Source organism: Podarcis vaucheri, assembly GCF_965113315.1.
Source record: "Podarcis vaucheri genome assembly, chromosome: 4".
NCBI lineage: Eukaryota > Metazoa > Chordata > Lepidosauria > Squamata > Lacertidae > Podarcis > Podarcis vaucheri.
In genome coordinates, this window is record NC_138762.1 from 25489760 (window position 1) to 25516281 (window position 26522).

Consider the following 26522-nt stretch of genomic DNA (forward strand, 5'->3'; position numbering starts at 1 on the left):
TGGGCCTCAGCCTCTGTTTCTTTCCTGACCTTTTGCCTACTTTGTTTTCTGTAAATGAAATAGAAATTGTAAATATAGAGGATGGCGAAATCAACATTGCAAGATGGCGTCTTAACCCTGATGACCCTTTGTGCCCTGGGATTATTAGTCTTAAGTATGCAATTGTTAGCTATGAATGCAAGAAAAAAGAAAAGATTCCCAGATATGATATGCCACATAGGCTGCACGGGAACAGAAAAGATATTTGGACCTACTTTCCCCATCATTTCTGCCTCCCAGAGTTACCCCAGAATGAGATTTAGGAAGGAAAAATGTGGATATAGAGGAGAACCTGAGCAGAGCAAGTCCAGCACCATGGCAACCCTTGTCTCCTAACCTCATCAGAAATTGGATGAAGTCTTCCAACTTGCTAAATAGGCAAGCAACTTAGCAGAGATCTCAGCGACAGCAAGCACGGCAACAGAACTCAGCTTCAAGAACAAAGCCGCCATTGAGGTAATGAAACCCCCACAAATTGACTTAAAGCTACAGCTAGAAGACATTGAGGATCAAGATTGCTGCCTGAATATTAGGGCCAGGGGGAATCCACGAGGAACCTGGAGAACAAAGTTTGCAAGAAGCTTTTATAGCACAGATCTGTCAGCTGCTTCTGAGGTGAATCTTTAACCTGGGGATATAGAAAACCTACACAGTTCACTTTGTTCCAAATAAAAAAAGAAAAAAAGGCAAGAACCCTAGGGATGTTGTAGTGCGTTTTTCCAAATACTTGGTAAAAAATGACTTAATGCAGAGATTTAGGGTTACCATTGTAAGTTAATAGTAATCCAGAATGGAATCTAGAAAGCTTTTACAGCATTTGGAATTGCAGCCTGAATTGGAGCAGTGAACACAAGAAGCCGATGAAGAAAGCAGGGATCCAGACCAAGAGAGCTTTGACCTAGTGGCAAAGAGACAGAAGGGTTTCCCCAAAGAAGAAATGGCCAGAACTTATCCCAGATGGATCCTGCTCAGCTTGGGATTTTATGTGACCGTTCTGTTGACATTGCATAAACATTCATTTTAACTTCAGCATAAAACTTCAGCGCTAACTTCTTTACTGTTAGATCTGTGGAGTGGGGATTTCCCCCTTCCCCTTTGATTCCCACTGCATTTGGAGCTCACTGTGTTTCAGGGCAAGGGGAAGTTGTGGGTGGTGGGTTGTTACTTGTATGGGACTAATGGGTACATGCCAACAATTGTGGGAAGTGGTTAACTACAGGTTCAGTGTATTGCCCCGATAAACAGCAAATACTCTTTTTGAAAAAGATACTTTTTCATAGCAAGAATCCTTTAAACAGGAATGGATGGCCATCAGAGACGATCTTCATTTCATACTAAATGAATATTTTGACAGAAGTAAAAAAATACTTAAGGGAAAAATACATCACCCTCTACTGAAACTCTGCTATATTAATTATTGAAGAAAATACACTTTTATATGATTCACACAACTTCCACCAAGAGAATCACTTGTTTACACTTGTTTTTCCAGTTAACATGATTACACTTGTTTTTCCAGTTAATAGGACACTTTCTTATAGCCTGCCTCTTGATCTCAGAGATGTGGTCCTTTTGGGTCTACTCCTCCAATATTGGGAAGATGCACACTTTGATCATATTCCTTTGTTCACTTCTTTGATCTGGGAAAATAATCCACTGGAAATGGATTCAGTCAGTAGTTGTTGAAAGGCCACCAAAGGAAATTCTTAAGGCAATGGCCAGAGGAGCATTAATTAATTTAAATTATAGATAAAATATCTCTTCCACAGTTAATCATAGAAAAATGTTAAGCCAACTCCTCTTTATTGAAGAACCTCAAGTGGGCATTAAGAAAACCAAATGTATTTAAACCACCAGATGGCTAAACTGTTGTCTTCTCTAAAACCTTCCAAGACCAATTGGCTTCTTTATTGTTAACATTTTTAAACAAATAAAGCAACAGGCAAATACGAGATACTTTGAGAATTGCTATGATTCCTAAACTTTTGAAGGATTTTAAATCCATTGAACCACATCACCCCGCCCTTTAAATAAGTGCCTGTACTAAACATCCTGGTAAAGAGATGGGCTGTGATCATATCTAACTGTATTCATCATTATTAAAGAATTCATCTGACAACGCTCAGTTGCCTAATGTTGAATGCAATTAATTTTGGACAAAATCATCCATTGCCTATAGCCATTTTAGCCCTGGATGCCACCAAAGGGTTTGTTCACTGGGAGTGGAAATTTTTATTCATTACTTTAAATAAAATGGCAAGTGAAAAGCTTAGCAAGCAATTAAATAAATGGGCAGAACTCAGGTGTTTTCTTCCCACAACTAAAACTGTCTGAGATTCCATATAATTGGATTAACATCCATCAGGTTCTACATGTTTCTGACCTATGACACGATTTGAAAAGTTGATTTATACCACAGATCATTTGGATAAAGGCCTTCTGTCAAAAATGTTGAATATTTTGGTCCAGACCTCAAAGAAACCTCTAACTTCCTTAAAGGCCCTTTGGGGTTGTGTCCTGGGTGCAATAATAGGCAGTACTCATTGGGAACACATGCGGGGTAAAGCTCGGTTTCTCGTCATCTGCTTGAGCACTTAAAAATGCGTTAAAAACTTCTGCACTGCTGGTATGTGCACCCACTTCTGTTAAGTAGGATTGCCAAAACAAATGCAGTCAACTATCAAATTATCGGTGATTAGGTTCCCTGTTCTATATTTTGGCATCCTGTCCAGAGTTCTAGCAATTTTTGGATAAAAATGTTTCATAACGCTAAACTGATTACTCACCTGATAGCAGCAGTAAGATTAACTATAACTAAAATTTGGAGATAGCTAAACACAAGCGTAATGGAAATTGGTTTCAATAATTATGAGGCCTTCAGATGGAAAAGTTAACCAACAAACTACAGTGATAAGACATAACAAGAAGTCTGACAAGTTTTTTCCTGTTTGATTCAGTTTTATTAGATACGGTATGACAAAAGTACATGGGTAAAGAGTACCAGCCTCTCGTGACGATCTGTGGAAAGGTGCTTTATTTGAGGGGCATTTTTATTGGAGGTTTGAGTTTGTTCAGACATGATATGCTGTATTTTTCTGTGGGGGTTTATTTGTATGTTTTTTATACTTGAAATTTAATAAAACAAGTTCAGAAAAGGAAAAGGCCCTGTTGATTTTGGTGGGAAAGATTTCGGCAACTTTAGCAGGGGAGTGACTCCATCTTAATACAGCTTAGCTTTGACTAGATTGTATCCATTTCTTACAAACTTGATAACTTCACTGGTTTTTTAAAACTTTGTCCAAGTTAATAATAAAATGTGTAAGGAGCCACCTGATTTCATCTCCAGATTTGACATTGGCCTATTAACATATAAACTGGTCGTGTGTCCTGGAAAGTTCTTGGAATATTGCAGAAAGAAGTTCCATCAAGTGGAATATACCTTTGCTTGCAATACTTGGAATCTGGCAAACTCTTGCTTTTCTGAGTCACCAAGGCTGAAGCCTCAATTTGCAAATCTGTATTGGTATCTACGTACACACTGATAGTTCATTTCAAAATGGCTAGAATAAGTTTGACCTATGTCTCTATCTGTACCTGTAACCCTGGCTGCTTCCTTTTTCATGTAAACCAGATGCATCTTTTATCTGAAAACTGAGCAAAACAGTAAAAAGAAACAAACCAGTTTGTGGTCTTGGCCTTCTTGCATGCTATCTGTACCTACTAGACTCACCTTTTAGCTGTGCTTTACTTACTACTTTTTTTTTTTTAAACAATTCTAGCCTACATTTCAGTCTACCTCTAAGGGCTCAAGGTGGATTAATTCCCCCTCCCCACATTTGATCCTAACTGTGTATGTGGGTTAGTCTACTCAACCTCTTTTGCTGCTTGCGTTGTTGTCCTAACACAGTTCATTTCATGGGGTGACCTTATTATGTATACAAAGAAGGAAGAATTGGACAGCTCTCATATGATGTAGCTGGCTAGTAATACTGCTTCTTATCCGATGGAAAGGGAAGGCAATCTGCAGATCTGGACTGCCCTCATTTTCACTGCATGAATGGAAAATTTACAGGTCAGATACAGTGGTACATTAGTTTGCATACGTCTTGGTTTGCATACGTTTTGAATTACAAACACGTCAAACCCGGAAGTGCATGTCCTGGTTTGCAACCTTTATTTGGATTATGTATAATCTTTTTTGAATTATGAACAATTTTTTTTTGGAGGCCCCATTGGCGAAAGCACGCCTTGGGTTACAACCTGTTTTGGTTTACAAACGGACCTCCGGAACGGATTATGGTTGTAAACCAAAGTACCACTGTATATTTTCCAAGTTAGCCAACATTATTTCACATAAGTAGTAGCTAACAATTAGTTTTCTCATGTTTTACCTCCAAAGCAAGTAACTTAAGCCAGATCTGCTACACACAAGTATGAGAACTACACATACAGCATTCACTTAATATAGCTAGTTATGCAAAAAACAAAATAGGCCATTTGGGCATTGGTTTTAATTCTCAGTACACTGAAATAAAACTATTGAGTGCATATAAATGATTCCCATATAGTGTAAACCAGTGGTGGCCAAACTTGGCCCTCCAGCTGTTTTTGGACTACAACTCCCATCATCCCTAGCTAACAAGACCAGTGGTCAGGGTTGATGGGAATTATAGTCCCAAAACAGCTGGAGGGCCAAGTTTGGCCACCACTGATGCAAACTATGGAACCTGATTGCATTTTGTGGTGTTCTGACATGCTTGCTTCCTGTTGACTCCATTGTTCCACAATTTGGGATAACTGGGTGTTGCAGGTATGTGCACCATGTTGAATTTACCATATCTGTAAGATTAGAAGATATGTCAGAATCGCATGCGTACAAATAAAACTAGGCTTGCAGACAAATCAGACGTGTATCCCAAGAAGCCTATATTTCCAATGACTTCGTGTACCCCACATTCTCCCAGTGGAAATGTTGTGTTAACCTATGTAGCTACACACCACTTTTCAGCTTTATTAACACCTCTCTGCATTCTAAAGCTACCTGTATATATGTGTAGGTGATATCTGAAAGGCTTCAGAGCTTCTGTGGTCCCAAAGGTCCTATCCATGTGGCTTACAGTTTGGCTCAAACATTCAAGCGTCCTGTTGCTCTTCAGTTAAATACACATCCTATTCTGCCATTGACATCACCCACCCCACCTCACACTATTCCCTCGCCACAGTCCAAGTTGATATAAAATTAAAATAGTAGGTTTTGAGTGGCAAAAACTGAAAGTTAAATCACAAACAGAACTACTTCTGGAGAGAACTGAGCTTTAGTGATACTCGGTTTGGATTTTTAAAAGATGTGCTAAATGCAAATTAATTGGGAGTTGGAGCTGGAGACTGAGTCAAAGGAATACACAGGCTGCAGAGACAAATGGCATACATTGTGTGCTTTGCTAATGGAGTACTGTCTGCTTGATTCTACTGTTCACTATCACCACCACCCATCAAATACAGTCTTTATTTGCTCTTATCAATTGGGATGGTCTGAAGACCTTGGGGTAGCCTTTTCTGGAAGATTTGACTTTTCTAGATGCTTACTGTGGAAAGGGTTTCTCCCTGTTGCAAGACAGTTGGGCTCCTTTAGGGTTCTAAATCAACTCTGTGTTTTTCATTAGCCTGCCTTCCCTTTTTGTGAACTGTTCTCTTCCTGGTCCTCCTCTCCTCTTGGTTGGACGTTGTGCTGATAGGGAGCATGTGTGCGCTTGTGCTGTCGGTCTCTCCCTTCACCTCAGCTGTAAGACATCAGGTGGAGGGACTGTGGCTGGGGTAAGAAGGGACTCACAGGCCAAAATAGGCCCTTTGGCAGGCCTAACTGTGGTTAGCTCAACCACAGGTTTCATATCTGTTTCTGCACCAGCTGAATTTTCTTCTCTTTACTTCAAGGCCATGTGCTCTTTGGAAAGCATTATAGGTGAAAGAGGTTAGCTAGGCAAAGGATTCATCAGGACCACTCCAGTTGCCCCCAACCCAGAGGGCCTTCTGCCACCAAGTGCCCCGTGTGAAGGGTCTCCAGGAAGTGTTATATTTTAATATTGTTAATGTGGCTTTTAGTAATCTTTTTTTGTTTCTTGTAAATTTGCTTGGAAGGGTTTGTGTCCTAAAAGACAGGATGTAAATAATTGTAATAATTAAGTGCATAGACCTGACTAGTATTTCATTGGAATCTTGTCATAAAGACCTCTGCCTTGACAGTAATGATTATGATTTAATGCCTGTGTGTGTGTGTGTGTGTGTGTGTGTGTGTGTCGGTGTTCATGTGGCAGTGCAGCCAAACGGGTTCTGTAGGCTGAGCACAGTGAGCGGTTGAGAATGCAGTGACATAATGAGAGGGAGTTAGATCATGAGACGTCACACACTCTTTCTCCACCTTTTCCCATGGGCCTGCCCCTCCTCATCTGTCTACTGTTATCTCCTGATATATTTCTACTAGAGAATGTTGTTCGTCTATCACCACCTGCTGCCTAAAGTTCTCTCTTGCACAGCTTCACTCATTCACCTGTGCTTCCCCTTACACCTTTTTCTCCCTTCTTTGCAAAGCCTTTGGTTTAACCTTCCCCAGCTGGACTGAAGCCAAAGAGCACCCAGTGTTCATATTTATCATTGTTTCCTCCATCCCTCTTGCCCCTTTTTGCTGTTGTTGTTTTGGAGGCTCTTTTGACACCTGCTTCTCTATGTAGCTCTGAGTTGTCATGTCCATTGATGACTGTATAAACAGTAAAAGTGAGCCTCAGAAACTTTGTGAATGATCCTATATAGAGGATGTGAAATTTAGCAGAAGCCGTTTCAAGGAAAACCCTCTTCATAATGGCACATATTCTCACTAATTCTTTTTAACAAATGCAGTAATGCACTTCCAGCTCTACAATGCTATGATTCTCACTTTTTTTACTGTGTCTTAACAGTGGAGGAATTTGATCTGTATATTTTAAAAATATTTTTCAGACTCTTAGTGTACAGTCTTCAACCAATGGCCAGTTTGTGGCTCCGAGTGATATTCAGTTGAAATGCAATTATTGCAAAAATACTTTCTGCTCAAAGCCTGAAGTACTGGAATGGGAAGTAAGTAAATTATATCAAAATGGGATATGTAGCTCTTGTATTGAACATTAAATGTTGATATTTTATTGATGTATTTAAAATCTTTATAGCCCAACCAAGTCGCTGTTTAATATTTCTTTAATGCTAGTTGAATGTTACCAGCCTATTCATGCTTTAAGGTCTTCTAGACCTTATTCAAAATTCACTCATTAGTAGAGATACACTATGATATCTACCAAGGAAAGGGCATTTTCTATAGCGGTGCCTCAGCTATGAAAAACCCTCCCTAAGAAGGCAGACCTAGCATTGCAGACATTTCAGCTCCAGACCTTCCACCCCAATTTTATTTTATTGTTAAATTATGTGTGAGTTGTTCATGGGGAAACTGTTAGGACAGAAGAAAAGGAAATACATTCTTGATCACCAACACATTCCAGACATCTATGGTTCAGTTCCAGTTACTGCCAGTTCTTTCTCTCAGGCACCAGTATGATTAAACACGGTGTCTTGTTTTCTAGTACAGTGGTACCTCGGGATGCGAACAGGATCCGTTCCGGAGCCCCGTTCGCATCCTGAATAGAACGTAAGATGCGTCTGTGCAGGTCACGTTTCGCCGCTTCCACACATGTGCGTGACATCATTTTGACCATCTGTGCATGCGCGAGCGGCGAAACCCAGAAGTAACGTGCTCCATTACTTCCGGGTCGCCGCAGAGTGCAACCCTAAAATACTTACCTTGAAGTGTATTTATCCTGAGGTATGACTGTGTCTGTTTCTTACAAGTTGTAAATCACCCATGTATTCTAAATTATTAGATATATGGGAGAAAAACCCAATGTAGGAAACAATGCCCTGCTCACATTGCAGCCTTTGGTTTTCCTCCCATGAAAATGTTGTTTGTGCATGCATGGCTGTACGTAAAATACTTTGTGGTATTCTGAGAGGAGTGTGGAGAACTATTTATCCTGCTCCTGGGAAATGGGGTGGAATGGACAAAGACACCCTAGTTCTTCCAACCAGCCGGAGCGCTTACTGCTGCTGTAACTTGTGGGTGTGCAAAGTATGCTTTGCAAGTTAGCTGCAGAACATTAATTTGAAAATACATAGAAACAGCTCTGCCTTCTGTATTCCTATAGAATGGCTTTTGCTGATCTGGCAACTGTGCCCAGCAAGCAACATTGCCCAATCCTTGGTTAAAAAAACCACAGTTCTTACTTTTATTAGTCAAAATATAAAAGCCTTAATATGTCATATTGTTGATATTGTTGGATGATTTGACATTTTAAAGAACTAATAGTCAAGCGGATTCTCCTTTGCTTTAAAAAACAAACACATAGCCTTTTTCCTGAAGGGTAGAGTTTCTTGTGAATAAGGATTTATTTTTTTTGGATAAAATGTCTTAAGCTAATGTAACTTTTTGCTTTTTTTGTTTGAAGTCTTCTAACTTACCCATTTATCTTCTGTGGTATTTTTTCCATTAGAACAAAGTGTATCAGTTCTGCAGTAAAATTTGTTCTGATGATTATAAGAAACTACATTGTATAGTAACATACTGTGAATACTGTCAAGAGGAGAAGACTCTGCATGAAACGGTGAAATTTTCTGGTATCAAGAGACCATTCTGTAGTGAAGGTGTGTTGTGTCTCTCTGGTGCATATTGCTACCAATATTGTCATTTGTAAACGTAGTATTTAAGTATTTCAACATTACAAAAACACGTGAACCAGTTTTGGATGTGTCTGGGGCCTAACTGAAGGAGCCAGTAGGCCATAGCCTGTCATTTATTTGATCTGAGGTAGTTTTTGTCATCTGATAGACAGACTAATGGCTGAGTAATATCAACATCCAATATCCAATGCTGTCCGCATGGAAGCCAAATGGATTTCCAAGGTTTCGCCTTCTTGTCCTTCCCCCTATAGCCTTTTGTTTGCCCTCAAAATAACGCTGTGGAGGGTGCTTAGGGACAGATTTGGGGGCGTTGCAAGGAGGACAAGAGAAGGGGGGGGCTCCTTGTGTGAGCATGAGTCCATTTGTGCAGTGTTAGATTCCACTCCCAGTGTACTACTGCTTGAATCAATTGAATATTTTTTTTGTTTGTTTAGATTTTGCACGTTTGGTACATTGCAAAATCTAATATAGACCAGCAAATTGCATCACATGCTACAAAAATGCCTTAACTCTTGTCCACTGCATGTCCACACACACACACTCTCTCTCTCTACTGTAGAAACAGCTTCTGATACAGGAAACCTGAGCCTATGTTTTTCCACATTCGTTCCCCACCTGCTAGCATTATCTGGGAAATTGGGAAAAGAACAGAGGACAAGACAGGGCTTGCCATTAGGCAGAGTGAGATGGCCAATGGGGGACAGTGGCAGGATATTCCTTCTGGTCTCTTGGTTGTAGCCTGCTGTTGGAGGACAGAACTGTTTATGCTACATGAACTGTCCTTCACCTCAATAGGATTAATTGCTAGTTCAGTCAGCTTCTGTACATGGTATGGTAGGAGCACCATTCTAACTTTAGCCTCAGGCAGCAAATATCTTGGGATGGCCCTGGGGGTTTGTGCATCTTTTGCCACACAGTGCAAAAAAGCTGGTCTTTCTCTGTGTGTTTTTTTTTGGGGGGGGGGGCGGGCGACAGCAAGATCAAGGTGGCCTTTAAAAAGTAAGTGGATTTTGAGGTTTCAGTGTATTCTCCTTTTCGGACCATTCAGACCAACCACTATTTGGGAATTTTGCTGAGATGGTATATAAAACAATCTAAAGCCCTTGAATCTCTATGCTATTGGATTGTCATATATTGCTAGGAAGCACCTTTATTTAAACCTATAACCTATGCAAAATAAAACCAGGGACGCAATTCTAATGTGTGGATTTGTTCACGACATCTCCACTAGATGGAGCAGTGAACCGCAGAAAAATAAAATAAAAAGTTATATACTTCAACCTCAGTTGAAAGTAGATGGACATCTAGAATATGAGATAATGAGCCAGGCAATTTTTTCCCCCTGTGATAAAACCCCTGTTTGTACAAATCCACTTCAGCCAGGGGCATGGCTAAATTTTGTTTCATAAGGAAGTATTCTGCTGGAAGAGAATCTTATATAGATATGTTTAGATACGTTTAATGTAAAAAAAGTCTTATTGAGCAAAAGCTTTTCAGTGTTTATTAGTATTTGATCAATATATTTTATCTTGTATTATTATTCATTTTTCAATACCCTTTCACATCTCAAACTATACAGAATCATAAAAAAGAGAATAATGAAAAATAGATTTAAAAATAATCCAAGCAACAACTAAAGATAGGTTTAAATACAGTGCACATGGACACCCATGGCAGAGGCCCATATCATATAGGTTTCATCAACCGTCTGTGTCATTTTTCTTTTTCCAGGTTGCAAGCTGCTGTACAAACAAGATTTTGCAAGGCGGTTAGGATTACGATGCGTCACTTGCAATTATTGCTCTCAGCTCTGTAAAAAAGGAGCAACTAAGGAACTTGATGGAGTAGTAAGAGATTTCTGCAGTGAAGAGTGTTGTAGAAAATTTCAAGACTGGTACTATAAGGTAATGCAGTATTCCATAAGTATTCAAAAGCTTGAAAAGAAATGAAGATTGAGAGATAAACTATCCAAAATATTGTTGATCCAAATGCTGCATATAAATAAAGAAGTGCAGCCATATAACATGCTATAACTTGGTTTGCATGATACAGAAAGCCAAACTACGGCTTCCTAAAGATATGCCAACATGCAGGCTCCTGGAGAAATGTTCCCAGCCACTTTGCTTATGCCTTGTCCTTTTTATTGTAGTATAATAATAATAACAATAATAATAATAATAATAATAATTATTTCTATATCACCCTTCATCCAAAGATCACAGGGTCATTTACAATATAAAAACACAAAAATACACGCCTTAATAACAATAGCTTCCCCCCCTCCACACACACACACAGTTTAAAAAGCCATCAATTGTTTAATTAGCCTATAGCCTGGGAGAAGAGGAATGTTTTTGCCTGGTTCCTAAAGATATGTAATGAAGGCTCCAGGTAAGCCTCCCTGGGAAGGAATTTCACAGTAGAACTGTGCTGCTTAAAAATATTTCAAAGGTATTACTGTTACTTATTTTCCCTTTTCAGCTGCCCAGTCTAAACACCTTTTAGAATAGTATTTATATCACATGTATGGTAGTAATTTTTTCTCTAGTTAACAACACTGAAATTGTTTTTAAGGCCGCAAGGTGTGACTGTTGCAAAACTCAAGGAACTCTTAGGGAGAAAGTCCAGTGGAGAGGAGAGATGAAGCATTTCTGCGATCAGCACTGTCTTCTACGTTTCTACTGTCAACAAAATGAACCTGATATGGCAACACAGAAAGGACCAGAAAACTTACAGTATGGTATGAGACTTCCCGTAACTAACAACACAGAATAAAAAAGAGATGATGTACTTTCAGGAAAGTCTAGCAATATGAGCTTCCAAAAGAGCTCTTTTAAGATAAAGCACTGGAGCCGTCTATACAATAACTTAGTGCACACAGATGAGCAGGGATCACCCTAGAGCTCAGCATGTCAGCCTGCATGATCAGTGGACAAAAATGGACAGTCTTTCCAAAAAAATGAAAGCAGACTCACAGTTTCCCCATTCTTAGGAGGATCCCCTGCTACTTGATAATCGGTTAATTAGCTGAACAATGTTAAGGGCATAAGAAAGGCCTGCTGAATCAGTCCAGTGGGCCATCTTGTCCAGAATCCTGTTCTTATTGTGGCTTACCATGGGAAGCCTCAGTGCAGCAGCTCTTTCCTGCTTGTGAGTCCAGCAGCTGGCATTCAGACACACATTGCCTCCAACCACAAAGGCAGAACAATGTTCATCATGGCTGGTATACATTATTACTGTAGTAGTGCAACGAGGTTGAAAACATTGGTATTACCTTTTATAACAACTGCATTAGAAAAATGGCACTATATTAATTTTCTCTTTTCTCATTCATAGATCAGGGCTGTCAAACCCCCCGAACAAAAACCACAGTAAGTAAATTGCAGCTTGTATAGCTGGGTTCATTGTACTTGTATTCCACAAAATATAGGTGGGGATTTGTTTTGGTATTTTGGCTCACAATAAAACTCCTGATAGGCTTATATTGGCTATCTGCCAGTTCAGAGAATAGAGGTCTGTTTTCTGTAGCACAACTTCTATGGCATGACACTTCTGAGAAGTGTCTTGGGTGGGCCAAGCTGCTGTGGGTTAATGATTATATAGGAAACTTGTGATGATCCTGCAAACTCAGCAGCAATTTAATGTGTTCTTGGTTGAATCCAACAATGTTGTTCTGCTTGCAGAACGGAACTTCCCTTTCCTCTCCCCTGAAGCCCCTCAGGCACCCTCAAAATCTGCTCCAGAAGATTGGAGGAGAGGACCTTTGAGCAGTTTTGGGGGGTGCTTGGGAAGAAGGGAGGAAAGAGTAGTCTCACTGCATGAGTGGAACTCCTCAGGCCCTGTGCTGGATACCACAGATTGATTTTAGAGAGTTACTGATGTAAAAGAGTTTAGGGTGTCCTCCCTACTTGTTGCCAGTTGTCTAGAACCCTGAATAATCTCCTCCACGTCCACTAGAATGCAGGCTTTATTCTAAAAGGAAAGAACCTTCAGGGCGTGGACTTTGTGGTACCTCCCACTAAACTTGTTACGTCTCTTACATCACTATAGAAAATCCATTTTGAGCTCTCAGAAGCAGCCATTTATAGCTTTATCCTGTATTAAAGAAACTTCAGTGTCAGCTGAGTGGGCTATTGCCCTGCCCTTGTTAGGGGTCTTTCTTTTGTTTTGGGGGTGCTAATATTGACTGATGTCCTTATTCACAGGGATCGGCACCACCTCCTTCCCCAACACCAAATAAAGAAATGAAGAACAAAGCAGTTCTTTGCAAACCTCTGACAATGACTAAAGCAACATACTGTAAACCTCACATGCAAACGAAATCTTGTCAGACAGGTAAACTGTTGAGTCAAAGCACCGGCTGTCCAATCGCCTTCTTTTGCAACATTGTTTGTGAGGAATACAATTATAATCTCATAATTGTATTCTACCCTTCTTGTGGTAGTCTATAACAGCGTATTGTCTTTTGTTTCAGATGATGGCTGGGAAAAAGAATACATCCCTGTACCTGTTCCAGTTCCTGTGTATGTACCTGTTCCTATGCACATGTGTAGTCAAAATGTTCCAGTTCCTACAACGGTTCCTGTTCCAGTAAGCCAGATTTCAGCCTTGTTCTAAAATTTGTAGTATTTTGCATGCCTTGAATATAGTTTAGTAATCCTAAATTTTCTTACTGGAAATCATCTCTTAAAAAGAGTTGATTGTGCCTCTTAAGAGATGCTAGGCTTCAACAGATCACTCTCTTAAATATGCTTATCTCCCCAGGCATCTGTTCTCTTGCCAAAATGCATTTATCATTTCAATAAATTGTACCACGCCTTTCTACAGAAAGCTGTGCCCCTCTTATTGCATGCCCATAAACCAGCAGCCTGGTTAGACATGGAGATAAGTGAGGCATACAAGGGTAGGAAAGTAATAAGGAAGCCCTAAGCACATCAAAGTGCAAGTAGATAAATAGGTACCACTCCGGCGGGAAGGTAAATGGTGTTTCCGTGTGCTTCTCTGGTTCGCCAGAAGTGGCTTAGTCATGTTGGCCACATGACTCGGAAGCTGTACGCCGGCTCCCTCGGCCAATAAAGCGAGATGAGCACCGCAACCCCAGAGTCAGCCACGACTGGACCTAATGGTCAGGGGTCCCTTTACCTTTACCTAACCTGTTTATGGAATTAACCAATTAATGCAGAGCATTCATATCTTTTCCACCACCCTAACATTGATATACTGAAATGTATTCTTGTGTTATCCCTCTAAATGGGAATACCAGAAATAACCTATTTTTATAGGAGTGGTTGAGATTCCGGAGAACGTAGGGCTGTATCCAGTTGTGTCCAGTGGAGACCTCTGTGAGTGGGGAGGTAACATTGCACCAGCAATGTTAGCTAATCCAGTGTTACCACCGGTGCATTTGCACTGTGCCCCCCCCCCGCCCCCCGCATCTTCTGCAGAGCTTTTGGCTGGAATAGCATGGGAGGCTGCAGAAGAAAGGGGAAATTTACAAAATCACATCCTCCCCCACCCCCTTGTGCTCATGGAAGTATGCATGATTAAAGAGCCCACCCACTGTAAGTGAAGTGGGAGACAGAATTACACCTTGGGGCTTTTTTATTTTTAATGCTGTGCCTTTACATATTTTATTCAGCCTGTTTTTGTGGCCTTCTGCTTATAGTCCCCTGGGTACATATGCACTAAGTGAGTTAATTTCTCCTTTTCTGTTTGTCCCTACATTTATATGCCACTGGTTGTTTCTCCTTCGGAAAAATGGCTGTGAGGACTTACTCCAGTTCTGCTTTCTTGGCATTAGCCGTACTTTCGTCACTAGCGACATTAATGATTTAATCTTTCCTATACTAGGTACCAGTTCCGGTTTTTCTGCCCACCACACTGGAGAGCAGCGAGAAGATACTTGAAGCAATAGAAGAACTAAATAACAAAACAAATTCCAGTCCTGTGAAGGCTGAGGAGGAGTCACTGGCTGTAGCAGAAGAGATGCCTGAAAAAGAGGAGAAAGTGGAACCTCAAGAGCTCAAAAGTATGTATTGGTAACAGGGGGTTTTTATTATTGGTTTGGCAAATTTGAATCTGTCCTCAGTGCTTATGTGGTGAACCCACTCCCACTGCAAGTTCAGAGGGGTTAAAAAAAAAAAAAGGAAGCCAGGATGGTGTAGACAGTTCTGTTCCCTGCCCTCCTCTCCATTTGGGGTTTGTGGCCGATATGGCTGGCTATATCAATTGTGGTGATCTGGATGGGAATAAAATGGTATTATGCAAAGGGCCGTGGAAGGTGGACATCCATAGCGCAACTATACCTAGACTTTGGGTGGTCTCCCTCCCTTGGTGACATGGAACTATTTCAAGAGGGATGGGTCCCCTTCTGGAAAAGAGGATGCATTGCACTAGAGGCAGGATTTGGAGTGCTTATCTGACGTCCCCTCACCACCATTGCTGTGGCTTACCGAGAGAGGAAGCGTGGAGGTGGTAGCAAGCTCAGTGCAGTGTCAGTGCACCAGCAGAACTAATCCAGTGCTCCTGCCGGTGCATTTGCACTGTGTCAACCTCACTGCTTGCCCCTCTAAGTAAGCTATAGCAGCAGTGGTGACAGGATGTCAGCAAAGTGGCCCTGCCCTGCTCTGCCCTCCTGACTACTATTGACTGCAGGAGAGTGCGTACGCACTAGGATTTGAGTGACAGCTGACTTGCACTGGCCCTGCTGCTTTCTTCTTCACCCTCTTGATATATATACAGGACTTTCTTGAGATGACACCCTCCCTCTCTTTCCTCAGCGGACTGTGTGAGCAAAGAGTGTGTTCCTTTTCCCAGACACAATGCTTTTTCCTGATAGATGCTATATTCTGGAGCTAAGTATCTAGTCTTAGGCCCTAGGACAGGGTTTAAAGTTTAGTTTGATTGGTATTTTCAATGAATCATTTATATTGTTTTTGGATAATAAATCCTGTTAAATAAAATAAAACCAATATACTGGGTGGTATTCAGCTACATTTTGCTCAAAGTAGACCCATTGTTCATGTTCACACATTAGCTTACATTGCCTTTCTTTAATTGCAGGTGTAATAACTGAGACAGGTGTAATAACTGAGACAGAATTGCCCGACTGTAAAACAGAAACCCAGAAAAGCTTGCCTGATATTCCATATGAGCCAGACCTTGACATTGAGGTTGATTTTCCTAGAGGTTTGTACACTCAGTTTTAAAATGGATAGTATTGATGCCAACATGGGGCCAACTTCTTTAACACTTGTTTTCATCCCTTCCTCCCCGCATAGATGTCTTGGTTTTATTAATGTGTTAACAGTTTCTGACTCAAAGCCTTTACAATGGCTTAGAGCAATCTACAAATATGTTGGTAATTTTATCCTTTTAAAAGAGAGCATGAGTGCACGTGAATGCCTAGATCAGGCCGTTATGTATCTGGTTCAGCATTCTTGGACATTCTGGTCATCTAGTGTCCTTTGGAAGTTCTCAAGCAAGACATGATGAAAGGCGCCACCTGTTTTTGTCCCTTAATCTGGAATTCAGAGACACCCTTCCCTTGAAAATGGGTGCAACTGTTACTCTTTTCTTACTGTTCTGGCTATAAGCCATTGCTATCCTCTAATTCAGGGATGTCCAACAGGTTGATCACGATCTACTGGTAGATCCCGGGAGGTTTTGGTAATTCTGTAAGTAGATCGCAGTCTCTTGGGAGTTGACCACCCCTGCTCTAATTGATATAAAAGCCATATTCTGTGGTAACAGTCACCACATGAGTTCTGCACTGCACTGCACTGCAGGAAGATACATTTTGTTTGTCTTGAACCTATTGGCAATCAAACTTAGTTCCAGAATTTTATATCTACACGAGGATGGACTAGATATCCCTGTCAACTCACATGCCCTCAGCTAGGAAGGTCTCATACTAACAAACCAATGCTAGATCCCATTTCCTGCACCCCAACTGCACGGCTCTCTCTCTCTCTCTCTCATACCAAAAAACAAAGGGAGTAGAAATGAAGTGATAAATTGTTGTCTTACTCAAGCACTACTGAAGCAACCACTTTTTAGGATGCAATAAATGTTACGACACCAGTGCTTCTCAGAATACTGTCTTCTGCAGGTTTTTCTAGAATAGGGACCAACACTGATGAATAATGTGTAAAACACATTGTACAATAATTAAGGCTTCTGTCAGTTATATGCACCCGATACAACAGTTTTAGGTTACATGACATTTAACTGCATTAATACCCTTCCAATATATGTACAGCAACAGAGGAACTAGACACAGAAAGTGAATTTTTGCTGCCACCTGTCTTTGGAGAGGAATACGAGGAACAGCCAAGACCTCGAACTAAGAAGAAGGTACGCATATAGTTTTTGTGACTGAAATGTATTCCAAACTAATATGCGTTGCATGGGAAATGGAAGATATGGCTGTGACCTTTTGTATAATGGGAGCCTGAAATAGCCCTACCATGAATGAAGGTGAAGCATTTCATTAGGTGACAGTCGTGTGCTATTAAAGTTTTTTTTGGGGGGGGCACTGAGAAGGTCTCTTGAACTAAACCTACTGAAAGGAAAGGGAGCTGTGTAAACAGCACGATAGTCTTTTTATGCCACTTCCTTTGATACAATGGAGCTTCCTTAAGATAATGCCTTTCTAAATGGACCATGCGTCAAATTAAATCAGGGAAGATCTCCATTTAGATTTTCCTCCTCCAGCAACAACACCCCTGAGAGTAATTCTTAAGGTAACTCAAATGTTTGGATTTCTCAGAGTCACACATGTCTTACCTACCTTTCTAAAGGGCTGGTAACAATTATTTAACAATCTAAAATTTTAAGACTGCCTTTTAGACATAATGTTGAATAAAATTATTCCCAACGCCAGAATGTAGTTTACAGTGGTGGCCCGCAAGACGAATGCCTCGCAAGACAGAAAACTCGCTAGACGAAAGAGTTTTCCGTTTTGGACGTGCTTTGCAAAACGAATCTCCTATGGGCTTGCTTCGCAAGACGAAAATGTCTTGTGAGTTCCTGCGGGGGTTTTTTCCTTTCCCCCCTTTTTCTAAGCCGCTAAGCCGCTTATCAGCTGATCCGATAAGCTGATAAGCCGCTAAAAGCCGCTAATAGCGCTAATCCTCTAGTCCGTCAATGGGCTTGCTTCGCAAGACAAAAAAACCGCTAGACGAAGAGAATCACGGAACGGATTCTTTTCGTCTTGCGAGGCACCACTGTACCTTTCTCAAGCTTGTTGCCTCTGGAAACAATGCTGTAAAGTGCCTTTACACTGGTGGCTCTAATTAAACAATAATTGCATCATCATCATCATCATCATCATTATTTATTGCATAATTAAAACCAACTTTGGATCTTAGTGCAGAACAGTTATTGAAAGGGATTATAGTATAGGGAACCATTATGCTGATTTGAGCTCAGTAAAGTGCAAGTATTACTTGGGTGTTTTTGTTGTTGTTTTTTTAAAAAAAGACTTTGATGACTGGTATTTATGACTTTCTTGGCTTTCATTTGCCCGTAGTAGAGTGCAGAAGTGGTGTAAATTCAATGTTTATAAGCAGTAATGTTTACAGATCTGTTTTAATGGCAGGGAGCGAAGAGAAAAGCAGTGTCAGAGTACCACTCTCAGGATGATAGCTCTGAGAATTCAGAGTGCAGTTTCCCCTTCAAGTATGCGTATGGTGTAAATGCGTGGAAACACTGGGTAAAAACTAGGAATCTAGATGAAGATCTGCCAGTATTAGATGAGCTGAATTCAAGTAAGTATTTCCTACTTAGCTATAAGTCTCAGGTCTGGCAGGCAGGCAGTGGGTTGAGTTTAGACAGTGGGTTGAGATTAGATCGGGGTTCGAATTCTGCTTTACCATGTTTTGTTGGGGTGGCTTTGGGCAAGTTGCTCTCAGCTTGAGTGCCTGATCTGTGAAACAGGGTCATAGCAAGATATTACAAATAATAATTACGAGTAGCAAATAGTTAAGCGTTATAAAAGTGTTAATGGAAATTTCCAGTTTTAGTGAAAAAATTCTCTCGTCTGAGATGGGCTTCTTCGATAGTGTTTCCATTTGCTTTTGTATGCATTTTATCTGTTTCCTGTATTCTGCTAGATGCTTTGTTTTATGACATGGAGTTTGCATTACATGATTCTCAATATTTTGCGCTACAGCTAAAACAGTGAAATTGAAAGAAGATATCGTGTCACATACGTCTTCTGAGCTGAACTTTGGGTTGGCACACTTTGTTAATGAGATCCGAAGACCAAATGGGGAAAACTATGCACCTGACAGCATCTATTATTTGTGTCTTGGGATTCAGGAAGTGAGTCATTTTAACAACAGTGTAATCTGTATGGGAGAGATATCATGATAAACTTGAATGAAAGACTGGCAGTGGCAAAATAAGGAATTACCTGTTGAAATACTTTCTAAAAGTAAACGTGGCCAAAGTGGAACTGGCTGAAGTGGAAAACAAATACTTTTTGCTTTCTTTCAACCCAAAACCGTTCCCTTCCCCTTCTGGGTCTCTCTCCACGCCCCCCACAATTAAATATGTTTTTTGTAACTAATGCTACTAGGTGTCTTGGTCTGTAGAATAAATTGGTTGTTGTATCCAAAGCTTCCATGAGTGCAATTCTAGTCACAGAAAGCATGCTCCTAGCACCCAGTAACAGAAGTCCAGAGGTTAATTATCTCCTCTCTTAGTTCAAAGGCCTTTGCATTCCTGGAAGAACCTCTGTGAATGGAAGGGAATGGAAGCTTTTAATCCAACCCAATATTTGACAAGCCTGTTAATTACTAAACTGAGACAAATGTGTTAAACTGAGATGCTATCATAAGCAAGAAGCATAAAATACAGCAGCTTAAAATATATAAAAATCTTCAAACACTTTTAACCATATCATTTTCTGTAATTTTAAATTACTTTGTGTGCTACCCTGGAATTCATTTTTGGAGGGAGAGTGGTTTGTAAAACTTAAAATGAATAAATGGCCTGCTTTCATATGTATATAAAAGGAATAGTTTTTGCTTCTGGTTTTTTGTCTTGGTCTACTAAATATTTTGTTTTTCCTCTTTTCCTGTAGTATTTGAACGGAAGCAATAGAAAGGATAATATCTTCTTGGATCCAGACTATCAAACATTTGAGCAGGAAATAAATAAAATACTCAGATGCTGGCAACCAAGCATACTTCCAGACGGTAACTGTTCTTGTCTTGGTCATTATCCTCTTTTCTTTCTGAATTCATGCTCCTTAAGCAAGTTCAGTGCAATTAAAACTCCGTGTTTTAAGTTCCATGAAGCTGAGTGTCAATCGTAGATATATGTTAACTTCAATTGATTGGTTAGACTGAAGAGGTGGGACTGTGAATTTTTAATTTGTAGCAGATATTTCTGAGAGATATAACTGATAATTCAGTTTAGCACATTTTTCTTTTGTTAAATTCCATAGGTTCATTTACAGAATACTCATCTCCTCCCCCCGCCTTTCTCTTACCAGGTTCAATTTTTTCTCGGGTTGAAGAAGACTATCTGTGGAGGATAAAGCAGTTAGGATCCCACTCTCCAGTTGCTCTTCTAAATACACTGTTCTACTTCAACACCAAGTATTTTGGCCTGAAAACAGTGGAGCAGCACTTAAGACTTTCCTTTGGCACCGTTTATAGGCACTGGAAGAAAAATCCTCTAACCATGGATAGCAAAGCTTGTCTGAGATACCAGGTTTCCTCCTTATGTGGAACAGATAACGAAGGTACCATAACATTCTGAAGTTAATATGGTGGAAGCATCCATATTTGGCCCAATCGAAAGGGCCACTGGGCTAATTACTTGGCTCTGTAAATTTCTACAGGCTTCTAAATTTCCGCAACCTGCCCTGGGACCCTGTGGTGGAGGGTGGGTAAGAAATCAACAGCAACAGCACCATCTCTCTCAGACAGACCTGAGGCAGTGGCTGACCTCTAGCTAAAGGGGAGAGGTCTGCCTCTGGAAAGAGGGCAGATTGCACACTCAGCTCTGTATTGTCTCCACTGGTTAGCACTGTGCCTCCAGAGTTTCTCACCAAGTGTCTTTCTCAGTTGTGCCTCCTTGAAGCCAAACCATGTGCTTGAAGCCAAACCATGTGGCACTCCCACAAAGCTGTGGCAAAGAAACTACAGCCACACTTAAAGGACAGATGTTATGGATTTTATTCAAGGCAGGTTCATTGCATTGTGTTTTCTCTTTTATGTCGCTCTTCCCCATTCTTTGGATAGAATTGAGAAAGAGCTGCTGTAAACTGAGGGCTGTGCAGTCACTACTTACCAGCTGAGGAGATGTAGCTATGATTCCTCGTGGCAGGGGTGGGGTACCACCAGCCCACACTGCTTTGGGATCCATCCTCTGGCCTTCTGTCTGCAGCTTCACCCCTTCAAGACAAAGTTAGAGTTACCAATTTATTGGGGGGGGGGATAATGTGTGGGGTGGCAGCAGGGGAGGGAATGCTTAACCCTAACCTTCTCACTCTCCACATACCTCCACCTTCCAAATCATACAGCCATTTGTGGGGCAGGGCTGTTAGGTTTAGATGGAAAGGTTCCACTTTCCAGGACTGTAGCCTTTGGGCTTGCACTCCATTCATCCATTCTGTTATTGTTTTGTCTCTTTTTTTTCTTTCTTCTGTTCTAGAAGATAAAATTACTACTGGAAAAAGGAAGCATGAAGATGATGAGCCGGTATTTGAACAAACTGAAAACACAGCGGATCCCTCTAGATGCCCTGTGAAAATGTTTGAATGCTACTTATCTAAGAGGTATTGAAATAACAGTAGCGGTAAAGCCTGTGTATATGCAAATCTGTTTCTTATTGCTTCTGTTCTCTCTTTTAACAGAGATAATTATGCTTTCTCATAAGAAAGATACAACATAATGCAAACATAATTCTTCCTTATTTCTTTAAAAAGAATATGATCTGTAACGGCAGTGGCCTCTCTGTCTGCATGAATGTTTGGACTGTTTCCATTTCGGTTGTCTCACAAGACCCCCTCTTTTTTCCAGGTCATTTCCCTCTGCTTATTTTGAGTTGGAGGGCTACACCAAAATAGTTTTATTTGTACCCATGTCTGCCTTGCTTCTGCTGAAAAGCCAATAGGGGGAGCACTAGGCATGTATCTAAACATTCATGATAAGATTCAGATCATTAAAGGAAGAAGGGACAATACAACAGTAGAAAAGTCTGAATATGATCATCCTTGGGCTGTTTGCAGTAGTAAACCTCAGTTGCTTGTTTCTCAGCGGGTTTGGGGATGATAAATACTGATTTTATGGACTTTTCCATAGTGTGACTTGTGTTAAGGTACTAGCTTTTGCATGTTACATGAAGTCACTATTTAACTAGGTGCTCTTCTGCTGGAACAGAAGTGTGTGGAAAACCGTAGTTGTACCCTGACAGCATATGAATGGATGTCTATGTGAATAGGCTGCGTTGTTGTTGTTGTTTTAAGCTTGTCCTCTTCTCACCTTTCAGCCCGCCCAATCTCAGTCAGAGAATGGATGTGTTCTATTTGCAGCCAGCCTACCCGGTTCCCTCAGACAGCACGGTCTGGTACACCTCCACCTCAGTGGATCGCAATACTTTGGAAAACATGCTCGTACGGGTTCTTTTAGTAAAAGATATTTATGATAAAGACAATTACGAACTGGATGAAGACATAGATTAAACACTTTCCAAACTCTCTGTGGGGGAAAAGGAAAACACAACAGCATTAGCTAGTCAAGCTGCTAGACTTTTATTATGGAAAAAAAGTAAAACATTTCAAGTTTACTCTTTGTTTAACACGTTTTGTAGCAGTGTACCCTCAGCTGGGTATTACCATGTAAATAATCTGTGAGCGAATGTGGCCATTATTCTCCATAGTGGTTTTAGGAAACTTAACAAACACATTCATCTTTTTTTTAATTATTATTTATTTGGTTAGGTATGTTTGTAACTTTTTACATTGCAAAACATGAATGAGAATGTGCCATGTGTATTTCTTTCTCTCTTTTATTCTTTTTTAGTCATAGTAAGCAACATCCATATTGCACAACTTCACTGCTGCAGAGCTTCCTTGAAAAAGACGTTTGGGCTCTTACTGGGTTCTGAAATCAGGTAGTTGTGTATGGGTAGCACTACTAAAGTTTAGAACTTGCTGTGTCTTTCAGAATTTTTTAAAGAAATTGTAAACTAATAGGTTTTTTACTCTTAGTTACTGAAGCCTTACGAGGTTATGTAGAGAGGTTCCATCTTATGTACCAAAAATAGACGAAAGAGAATGCTGTCGATGTTGATGTACTGTAATGTGAATCTATCCTGGTGAAACAACTTTTTCTTTTCTCTTGGTTGCCCTTATTAAAAAGATCTTAGTATCCTTTCCTTATCTTCGACTCTGAATTTGCCCTTACAATTACAGTACATGTTGCATAAGAGCACAAGGTGAAAACATAAAGGCCATTTAGACATACCTTGCCGTTGGGGAATATACGCAGTTCAACAACTTTCCTGTTCATTCTTTCCTAACCTGGCTGCATTTTATTTTAAAAACAAATTTGCCAGGGTAACCCAGTGATTCTCCTGTAGTGGAGGAAGGGGATCCTGTGTGGGTTGTCACTGCCCATGTCCACTGGCAGGAAGTCAAATTTCTGAGAGGGTACAGGGCAGTTCTTCGCCAGTTCAGCTTCCTGCCAGCTCCTTTGCAGGTTGCTCTTGCTGGCAGCTCCAGACGCACCAAAAGAGAGAGAGCAGGGTTTACGCTCTCGAAAGTTTGACCTCCTGCCAGTGGAGAGGTAGGCGGGGATAACCCATGCAGGAGCCTCTTCCTCCCTACAAAGAAGGGACTTATCACAGTAAGTACCAATGCTTGCTTTCGTTAGACTACATTTCCCATCTTCCCTGGCCATTGGCCATGCTGGCTGGGTGTGATGGGAACTATAGTACAGCAACATCTGGAGAACTCCGCATTGGCTAGCCACGATCCTTGCCGTCCTTCGGTGTAAATATTCTCAGGGTAGATTGCGTAATAAAAAAGAAAACAAACACAAGAAGATAGTACCAAAATTTAAAAAGCCTAAACAGCGGGTTAAAAAACGACAGCAATACAAATATTGCTGTTCAACCATCAAAATCCTGGGGAAATAAAATATTGTTGGCACCAGAAGGATAGCAAAGGAGGTGTCAGACAAGGGTCTGGAGTGTGAACTACGTAAACAGGGCACCACCACTGAGCTGATGGTAGTACTTTACTAGATGAGATTGTTGCATAGTGTGATTGAAAGCCTTTGCTTTTTGTACTTGCAAATCCATTATTCCTAGCCTGTACAAATAATGGACCTAATCAATTGGATTTTTTCTTGCTCAGGTGCAAGTTATACAGGTGACTGTTGTACAGTTCTAGGTTCTTCTGCACGCTGTACAGCAGTGCAGTTTGGCTTTGGCAAGGATCTGCACACAAGCATCTTGCATGAGCCGAAAGCACTGCTGAATTTTCAGAGGTCGGTAGGTGTGATAATTTGGAAGTTCTGGCTGAATCCTGTGGCACAATGTTGAACCCCTCTCTGGAAGATCCAGGGGTGGCTTTTCAGTCAGCATAAAGTGCTGCAATGGGATGGGGTGGATCCCACTGCACACCTGACATTGTGTGCAGCCCTTTGGTTCCTTGTCTTTGTATGATATTCCTGCAAATACCTTTTCAATAAAGAGACCTTGATATTCCACCTGCATGCAAGTAGATTTTAATGAATGCCTTGCTTTGGGTTGGAATAACGACTGGTTCCACCTTCTCAAAATGGTGTGGCTTACCGGAGGTTCGCTTTGGTGCAAGAGGAGCACATACCATGCAAAGAATACCATGCAAAGGAAAAGAGTATTATCCTGCTGTACTTGTCCTACAAGGTACAATGGCTCATGTAACTTGAAGGTATTCTTTATTGCACTTTTGAATGCCTGGAAATACAGTATCCCAAGTACAGAATCACAACCTTAAGGTAAGAGGTGTACACTTTGTACAATAACTGTACGCAGTACTGTTAATTAGCCTTAAGTGGACAAACTTTAATTATTTGGTTGTTTCCTCAGTTGGCCCTTGTTGACCCTTAAGTTATTCCTAAGGCTTAAAAGAAATCATAGGATCATAGAATTGGAGAGTTGGAAGGGACCGCAAGAGTCATCTAGTCCAACCCCTCAATACAGGAATCTTTTGCCCAATGTTTTTCAAAGCAGAGAAGACATACAGGCTCAGTAACAGGTGGTGAGTCTTTATAAATGACTTGGATGAAAGAATTGCGGGGATGCTCATCACGTTTGCAGATGACACCAAACTAGGAGGGGTAACTAATGCCGCAGAAGACAGAATCAGTATTCAGAATGATCTTAACAGATTGGAGAACTAGGCACAAGCTAACAAAATGAATTTCAATAGGGACAAATGTAAGATTCTGTACTTAGGCAGGAAGAACCAGATGCACAGCTATAGGATGGGGGACACCTGGCTTACTAGCAGTACATGTGAAAAGGGTCTTGGTCGACCACAAGCTTAACATGAGTCAACAGTGTGATGCAGCAGCAAAAAAAAAAGCTGATGCTAATCTAGGCTGCATCTTGTAACTTGAAGCAATGGCTTCAAGTTACAAGAAAGGAGATTCTGACTAAACATTTGGAAAAACTTACTGGCAGTAAGATGTTTGACAGTGGAACAGTCTCTCTTGGGAGGCTGTGGACTCCCTTGGAGGTTTTTAAGCAGAGGCTGGATGACCATCTGCCATGGATGCTTTAGCTGAGATTCCTGCATTGCAGGTGGTTGGACTAGATCACCCTTGGGCCCCTTCCAACTCTAAGTTTATATGAGAGCAAGGAAGAGATGTTTGTTAAAGCAGAGAAGACATAGAGGCTCAGTAACAGGTGATGAGTCACAGCATCTGCTACGCTCAGGCTAGCTGGCAGGAAAGGATAGGCTAGTCAAGCTAGAAGCAGTGGTCCAGGTTTATAGAGTCCAAGATCAGGGCAAGGAGTTCAGAACTGCAAGGAAGCAACAGAATTGTCCCAATGGGTTGGCACACCCACTCACCAAGCTTTCAAAGCCTGGCAAGGTGTTCTTATTTGTGAGACTTATGCCTTGCAAGACTGCTGAACATGCAGATGGTCACTGTGTCTACCAGGTCCTGGGCAACCTCCCCTAAGAGTGGACTGACTCCTCCCCTTGGATTCTGTTTCTGTGCCCCTTCCTCGGAGAGGAGACGTGGGGGTCCCGCTTCCCCAGCCAGTGCAGCTGCATCCTGGAAGGGGGAAGTGTTCCCCTCCAGTCTATGTCCCCCCAACCCCAGCCCCATTCATCACACTGTCATCCACCTGTTCCCCCTCCTTGTCCATCTTAGGCCAGCCAAATCACTCCTGAGCCCGGCAACACTTTAGGACTTAAAAGTATATTCAGACCAAACCTCATAAACTATTGAAATACCATTGTAATGGGAGGGTTTTTCTTTTCTTTTCAAAATACAACCTTGCAATAAGCTCAGGGACACCTTTCATTCTAGAAATTAATATTGCCAGTAATAAGCTGTACAGTTACTATTGCTTGACAGCAGCAAGCAGAACACTGTTTGTTATGTCTGCATCATCTACGGTCTTGTTTATGTAAAGAAACAAGTGATAAATTCTCTTTGCAACTTTTTCTCTAGGGTGGTTCTGCTTTGGCTAGATGTTTGTGTCAAACTCCA

The 26522-nt window shown here is 41.0% G+C and overlaps 1 protein-coding gene across 9 annotated transcripts in view; it reads left to right on the forward strand.

Annotated features, from left to right (window-relative positions):
* ZMYM2 (zinc finger MYM-type containing 2) overlaps positions 1 to 23191 on the forward strand; it is a 59072-nt gene extending 35881 nt beyond the window's left edge. For 6 of the 9 annotated variants that reach the window (XM_082220227.1, XM_082220226.1, XM_082220225.1 and 3 more), the window contains 16 exons: positions 7030 to 7146; positions 8607 to 8757; positions 10525 to 10697; positions 11368 to 11533; positions 12130 to 12164; positions 12999 to 13128; positions 13268 to 13383; positions 14644 to 14821; positions 15856 to 15981; positions 17054 to 17148; positions 18395 to 18563; positions 18968 to 19119; positions 19883 to 19997; positions 20297 to 20548; positions 21463 to 21586; positions 22300 to 23191. In XM_082220227.1, coding sequence (XP_082076353.1) covers positions 7030 to 7146; positions 8607 to 8757; positions 10525 to 10697; positions 11368 to 11533; positions 12130 to 12164; positions 12999 to 13128; positions 13268 to 13383; positions 14644 to 14821; positions 15856 to 15981; positions 17054 to 17148; positions 18395 to 18563; positions 18968 to 19119; positions 19883 to 19997; positions 20297 to 20548; positions 21463 to 21586; positions 22300 to 22492 — 2292 coding nt within the window. In that variant the 3' untranslated portion in view covers positions 22493 to 23191. The remainder of the gene's footprint in view (positions 1 to 7029; positions 7147 to 8606; positions 8758 to 10524; positions 10698 to 11367; positions 11534 to 12129; positions 12165 to 12998; positions 13129 to 13267; positions 13384 to 14643; positions 14822 to 15855; positions 15982 to 17053; positions 17149 to 18394; positions 18564 to 18967; positions 19120 to 19882; positions 19998 to 20296; positions 20549 to 21462; positions 21587 to 22299) is intronic. The other 3 variants (XM_082220229.1, XM_082220230.1, XM_082220233.1) reach the window with 3 other exon arrangements.
* Positions 23192 to 26522: the final 3331 nt, after the last annotated feature.